The 7,600-nt window shown below is 33.2% G+C and overlaps 1 protein-coding gene across 2 annotated transcripts in view; it reads left to right on the top strand.

Annotated features, from left to right (window-relative positions):
- The first annotated feature begins 2,226 nt into the window (after positions 1-2,226).
- LOC140452562 (RNA-binding protein 24-like) overlaps positions 2,227-7,600 on the top strand; it is a 117,014-nt gene continuing 111,640 nt past the window's right edge. For both annotated transcript variants that reach the window (XM_072546892.1, XM_072546891.1), the window contains exon 1: positions 2,227-2,905. In XM_072546892.1, the coding sequence (XP_072402993.1) occupies positions 2,465-2,905 (441 nt within the window). In that variant the 5' untranslated portion in view covers positions 2,227-2,464. The remainder of the gene's footprint in view (positions 2,906-7,600) is intronic.

Here is a 7,600-nt window from a genome sequence, read left to right as displayed (position 1 = left end):
AATCTATAACAGCCAACCATATTTTGCAAACAGCAAACAATTTTTCTGGACTATAAAGTGATTTCAAAAACAGATGATAACTATGAAATACATCTATAGACAAATACAAGCTGGTAGAATGTTCCAGAAACCTAGAATGGATATCATGAATAAATGAAAGAGGTACAGTAAGTCAATTGGCTACAGTGCGACAAACTGCAGTTACATTTTAAAAATAATAAAGATTTATTATCTTTTAAATATAACTGGAGCTTTTTTCTATAGCCTGTTGTAAATGTCCACGATACAATATAAAGAAATATGTGATGGTATCACTGTATAAAGATAAAGGGGACATTTATGATTGTAAGAACTATAGAGAATAAACTTAATGTCGCTCACAATGACAATTTGGGAGGGAACTGTTAGTAGAGAAATACGGTGAGAATAAAGGAGAGCTACATTTGATATTTATAGATCTTAAGACGGCGTACGACACAGTTCCTAGACAAAAGCTATGGATATGTATGAGAGAGAAATGGGTTGCTGAAAAGTACCTAAGGTTCGTAAAGTATATGTATACACCAAAGTGAGGACTTGGTGGTGAGGACTAAAAGTGTTGGATTGACCGGAAGTTTTCCAATGACAGTTGATTTGCATCAAGGTTCTTCACTGAGATTCTACCTGTTTAATCTTGTAGATGTACTGACAGAGAAGGAAACAAGAATGGGAAAGGGCTTCTTGGTCAATACGCTTAGAGGGTTAGAGAAGGGTTGTTGAAGAGGGAAGACTTAAGTGTAGCATGACGAAAACAGAATATATGTGGATAGCAGGAACAGGAATCATTGTGGACATCGAATTGCTTAGGGGAAAACTAGGCCAAGCAGGAGAATCTAAATACTTTGGCTCGTACATATATACAAGAGTGTAGTGAGACCTGCGTTGGTGTACGGGAGTTGTGTGGCCGGTAAAAAAGATGCAGGAAAAGGAGATGAAGGTAGCTGAAACGAAAATGTTATGGTGGATTTTAGATAGGACTAAAAGGGACAAGATCACGAACGAGGTGATTCGAGAAAGAGCACGGGTTACTAGAGCCTCAAAAAAGGTTGCAATTTTTTGGTCAAGTCAGACGTAGACATGAGAATTATATGAGACGAAGGATAGAGCTGTTAGAAGTTGATGGAAAGAAAAAATAGAGGAGAATATAGAAGGACTGTGTTGCAAAGGACTTAAGAGAGAAATATTTAAATGAAGAAGACACCATAAACAGAAACAATTGACGAAGAAGAGTAAGAAAGAGCAATCTCTGAAAAGAGAAAAGCTGAGTAAAAAGTAGAAGAAGAACGCAAAGAAGACAAAGAAAAGGAAGTAAAAAGGTTTTACGAATAAATGGTATCGGCAATCAATACTCGTATACAAAATAGGAATCAAGGAAGTCCCAGCAGAATGTAACTTTAGAAGAGCAGAAAAAAACTCTTGATCTTCCAATGTGAAAAATAATAGCTATCAAATGAACAGCTTCTTTTAAAAGACAAAGAACAAAATATGTAGGTACGTTGGAAAGCCCAGGCAAAGAGCAAAAAACGAAATTGATTTTTCATAAAAAAAGGACTTTTTAAAGAACTAGCCATTCAACCATTTTATTACCAATAGTAGCCACAGATTAGTAAGAGTCGATATGATAATATCGGTTGACAAGATATATTAAAAAAAAAACACCTGCAGAGATGAATAAAACCAATAAATATTGGTATAAAGCTGAAACATTAGGTTAAACTACAAAATATTCTATTGAAGTAATAAAGGAGAATAGAGAAACCAAATTTTTAAGAAAAAAAATTTAATCAGCTTTTGTGTCTGATATAACAAAATTAAAAATCACATTTACTTGAAAAAATTAAACTACCTACTTTTTAAATTCGGTCAATTGGAGGAGGTTGGAAATAAAATAAGGACGCCTATGTATAGTAGTGGACGTTTATTTTAAGGATTTTGCACACTAATATGGCTAATTTATATCGGTCTGATATAAATATCTGTCTGATATCGTGTCCATCACGGTATAAATATTTAATTTTGATGGAAAAAAAATTATTATCCTAATTGTATTTTTGTGCCGCCTCGTATATGATTTTTTGCAATCGCGGCGAATTAGAAATGATAGACCCCAAGTACAACGAAAACGTCCGAATGAAAAAAATCCCCCGAATAACTCAATCCAGGGGGCGCATTACGTACTAAGCCAAGCTTTAGTGACAGTCGCATACAGTAGCGAGGCGTTGAACGCTACAGTCACAGTCCACATACGGTAGTTCATTCGGCTAGCGCGCGCGAAGTTTGATGTTCTATCCCTATCCCTTGTGCTTTACTTCGGTTCTATTCTGTCGCCGCAACAGCAAATCTAAAATTAGTAGTAGAGTGGTTTTAGTTCGTGTGCAGGAAACACCACGTGTCGGCGATTTTTTATGTCCACACCGGCTTACATATGCGAGATCGTAAGAGCACCTTCACCAAGGAATACATAAACAACATTTTCAACCCCTTGACAAGACCCACCAGACCGACGTCGAGGCCTGATATCCACAACTCCGCGCGTGTTGCCGAGGAGCCGCGCGTTACTCTGTCAGATCCCTCTGAAGAACAAACTCCCAAGATGTTAATGCCAAGTACAGGAATAACAGCCTCCACGGAGACTGACGGCCTGGTCGGGGGCCTAGGAGGCCTTGGGGTACTAGGAGCCACTGGCACCCTTAACGGCAACGGTGTTCAAAATAAAGACACGACGTGGACCAAACTTTTCGTTGGAGGACTACCCTATCACACCAGCGATAAATCACTTAGAGATCATTTTGCTGTTTATGGGGACATCGAAGAGGCTGTGGTTATTACTGATAGACAAACTGGAAAAAGTAGAGGATATGGATTTGTAAGTTTTTAACCTTACTTTATTAGTTTTGAATTTTTTAGATCTTTTTTTTTCAGTTTTATATAATTTTTAGTAACTAATTTGTTAATTTTCCGAATTATATACCGTATTGACAAGTTTTTCAGATGAAATTTAATATTAAAATGATTTCTTATATTATTGTAGGTTAGAATTTCTTGTCAGTTATAAGTAAATATTATAAATTGTACAGCAAATGGTACATAAAATTTGGTGATGGCTTTTGTCCTTTGTTAGCTTACATCTGTCATAGCGGTATTTATCCCATGATAATTTCAAAACGGACCTTTCTTTTTGTATTCTCGCGCTATATGGCCTATATTGTCGATGTCGAAAGATGTTTTTCGCTTAACTTGTTACCGAACCAGCTCGGAAATCGTTTTAAAAATATAAGTTTAAAAAGCTCCATAAAGTATTTCCAATTTTGATTTATATTATATATTTTCCAATAAATTATTTACTTGCTTGGTTAACTTTCGTTCGTACGCATCATTTTCAGTCTATATTTTCTATTTTACTTGTCTCCGAAGGAGGCATTTCTGTTTATAATTTTTAGGTGACTCTTTTTTCAAATTTTTAGAAACCCACTTTTTTTTAACGTGTTCTTTTGTCTTCCTCTTCTTCAACTTTTGCTAATTAGCTTATTAGCACTTCCAATACTATTTAACATTTACCGTCCTCACTGTGTTTTCAATCTACATAATATTTTGGCAACATTTTTGCGATTTTGTTTGTCATTGTAAGATTCATTCCTATTATTATTCTTATTAATTGATCTATTTTTACCGATTATGTTTTACATTCTCGGTTTTTCTATTCCTTATTTTTTTCTATTAAAAAAAAGTGATACAAATTTTAAAAAAACATGACTTTGATTAAAATATTAGTATTATTCTAGTTTTCTACTTTTCTGTTAAGCAATGTTGTGCTTTAATTTATAGTATTAGGTCGTTGAAGTAATTTTTTTTCCTTATTGGGCCATGAAATCCTAGGTAATTTAAGGACTTTGTATTTATCTTCGATTTATATACACAAGTAGACAACATTTTTGATCTTGTTAATGTAAAATTATATAAATATTCTAGGATATAACTTCTTCACTTAAGCTTTTCCATCTATCTTTTTCCTCTTCGAGTAACCCCTTCTGTCTTGGGCCTTTCTTATTAGTGGGTATTTTGTTTCATTATCTGGAAGCTGCAGGAAATTAGTGATATCTCTCCTGCCAAAGAACAAGTTTGAGATAAGCAGGTTCTTGCTTTTTAGTATTCCTAAAAGTTCTCGATCATTGCCTTACAAATAGTTCGTTTGTGAAGTGGTACGTCCAAGGAATCTTCAGCATGTTGAGCAATACCTACATCTTAAAACTTTCCAGTTTTCGTATTGTACCAATTTTTAACGTCCATGCCCATACCATATACGATGCGGTATCTTTATTCTCGTAGTCAATAAAACTTATAAATACAATAAATCTAGATGTACTGTCTTCTTCCATCCATTAACTTTAGAATCTCTTTGGTTATCTAGGGTTTCTTTGCTGTTTGTTTTCCGACTATCAACCCTAATTTAACATGACTTCGTTTTTCTAGCTTCTTCTAAGCCCATCTGCCTTCATTCTGTCTGTGGGGCTACATCTTTTTATTTTTTATCCATCTATTGTCGTTGGTTCATCGTTACAAATTCCTACCTTTCCTTGTCCTTTATATATATATACTGAGGAGTATGCAGATTGAGACCTCAGTACCGTTTGACGGTTCTTGTATTTCTACAGAGCAAGATACTGGTGACCATTAGGCAGTGGCGAAGGAAAGTATCCGACAGGACAGAAGGAAGAACGTTGTTAAGCAGGCTAAGGCCTCCAAAGGGTTTTGTAGCGCAATCAGAAGATTTAAAGATATATATTAACATTGTTTTTCTCTTGCTGTGTCTTATTTTCTAGTTACTTATTCTGTCCATTCTTACCATGTGATAACATCTTCAAAGTCATTTTATCTCTGTTGCAGCGATGACTTTTTGAACAATTTTATTGGGTTATACATTTGTGCAGAATTTTTTAAAATAATTCTTTTTTTTGAAAACGATTTTCGGAGTTGAAATCGACAAGTCGAGCATTATAAGTGTTTACTTCATTGTAAGTTTTTTTAAACATTGTATACAGCCAACTACTGGCAGTTTTCTCTTTATAGGACTTTTAGATTTTGCCACACTTCCTCTAAGGGGAATGTTCACTCATCCCAGATACCTACGGTATCAAAAGGATTTAGCTCTGGTGGGAGTCTTTTCATGTTATCGAGACTTAGGTGACTTGGTACGTCGGTGTATCTCCCAAAAATGTTCGCACGCAACTGGACGTCGAAAGTAGCACAGCTTTTTGTATGATCTTATATAGATGTTCATTTAGACCCAGCTTTTTTATGTTTTCTAGGAGGTTCTTCGGAATGACTTCAGTGGTAAGGATAATAGGTATCCTCTGGATTGTCTTCTTATTTGTATTTTTAGATCTCTGTACTTGGCGATCTTTTCCTTGTACTTAACACGCAGATTATTGTTGTTAGGTATTGCCACATCGATTAGTGTTGTTTGCCTCGTTAGTTTATTAATTAGCACGAGATCTGGTCTATTTTGTGCTACAGTTTGGTCTGTGAGTACATTGCCATCCCAGTATAGCTTATAGTTTTCATTCCTCAAGCATACTCTCAGGAACGTATTGATAATATGGGAGATGGTTTGTTTGTAGAAGTCCCAGTTTAAAATTTATCTCTTGATGAAGGATCTTTCCTACTGAGTCATGCCGTTCTTTATATTCAGTTGCAGCAAATGCCTGGCAGCCTCCGGTAAGCTGTTGGATGGTTTCTTGGACTTGACATCCATATCAGCATCTGTCGCTTTGGACCTGAGGGTCTTTGACAATATATTTCAGGTAATTTTTGGTTGGTATAACCTGATCCTGAATGGCAAGTAATGAACCTTCTGTTTCAGAGCTTTTATATAGGACTTTTATTATTATAGATATCTCCCATTTTTTATTAATATACAGAGTGAGTTGTGAATTTTTGACTAAAATAGTCAAATAATACTTTTAAATTATTAAAACTAGAAAAAAATCAGGTCCAGCTTTAAAAAATTAGTTCATTTTGTTCATAGCAAAAATTTCGCCCTGTATACGGTTTTTAAAAAAGTTTAATAAGAATTTTATAAATTAGACAAATAGAAAATTACAATGCCTTATTTATTTTCTCCCCAAACGATTACTTAATGCTTAATAAAAAAAATCAAATTTGACTATGAATCAAAAGTTTAGCAAAGTGAACCACAGATTGAAAGCAGGTTATTTTAAATGTTAATTTTATTGTTTATTAACTTAATAAAGCTGATTATTACTGTAGCCTTTTCTTTTTATAAAAAGTTAATTAGAATTCTGAGACTAAATAAAACGACACTAACGAAGAATTATTGATTTAATATTATTCAAAACAACTTTTGAAATTCTGGAAATAGCAATGGGTTGTATTATTTAAATTTTGAAGCACGAACTGTGATAGTATTAATACTTATAAACAGATTTTCAAAAAAATGTAACTTTTGCAAGAAAAGTAACATTTTTTAAATCTGTATGGATTTTTTATTTAAAAAATAAGTAATCGTGCGAGGAAAAAATTAGTAATTTCAAATAGCACGTACATAGTAAAATTTGACGTTTTGCTATTTTGATTGAAAGCGTACATCTTATGTTTAAAGGCCTAAACTAACAGAAATAGTTGACAATAAGAAATTTTATGTCGATTGGAAATTTGAATCCTTTCTAAGAAACTGACGTGCTCCTTAATGATAATATTTCCTACTTGAACACATTTTGTAGGTTCTCAGATTATTGGTTTATAAAAATTACTCTAACATTTGAGCCAAGAAAATTTCAAACAATTTTGAAACTATGTGTCATAAAAACTATGCTATCATTAATTTTCAAACGAAGTATAATTATGTTGTACCTTCATATTTTTTAAATTTGTTACCAGAAATTTTAATTATCATTCTCTCTTCCAACTAGAAACATATTAATTTTGTAGTTGAAGTCTACATGAGAATGCTTTGGTTAAAATTTCTTTTGTTCGGCTTTTATTGAAAAAAAAACATACTTTTTCGCGAAAAAATCATAACTATTCCGTTTTCATTGTGGTTTAAATTTATTCTGAATTCTTCTGAATACAACTGAGTTTCCTTAGATTTTTTTGAGGCGTGACCTTCGGACAAGATTGTTTATTTAAAACAAACACATGTTTTCTATTTTTATAAAATATTTGTTCTGTAGGATAATTCTTTGATAAGGTTTGTCTTACGAAAAAGATCACATTTCATGTCGATATAAAAATATTGTAGTTCGTCTTGAAAAGCCTACCGTATATAAATATTTTGGGCACAGAAATGGCTCCTATGAAAGTAGTTTTGGCATTTGATCATTTTATTAAAAATACTTTGACATTATTACTTATTCAGTTGCATCAATCAATAGGTGCGAGTTGCATTTATTGATTAGACATAGCATTTAATTGTATATAAAATTAAATCAAATTAAACCCTACTACTCACATAAACCTGACTGCGATTTTGAATGTCTTTATATTCTCTATAAGCCTTATACAACTGTTAAAGCGAAAAAATTGTCTCAAAGACAGTCGTTTT

This window comes from Diabrotica undecimpunctata, chromosome 10 (assembly GCF_040954645.1).
Source record: "Diabrotica undecimpunctata isolate CICGRU chromosome 10, icDiaUnde3, whole genome shotgun sequence".
NCBI classification, from domain to species: Eukaryota; Metazoa; Arthropoda; class Insecta; order Coleoptera; family Chrysomelidae; genus Diabrotica; species Diabrotica undecimpunctata.
Note: the sequence above shows the minus strand (reverse complement) of the source record. Positions and strands in the feature narration are given on the sequence as shown.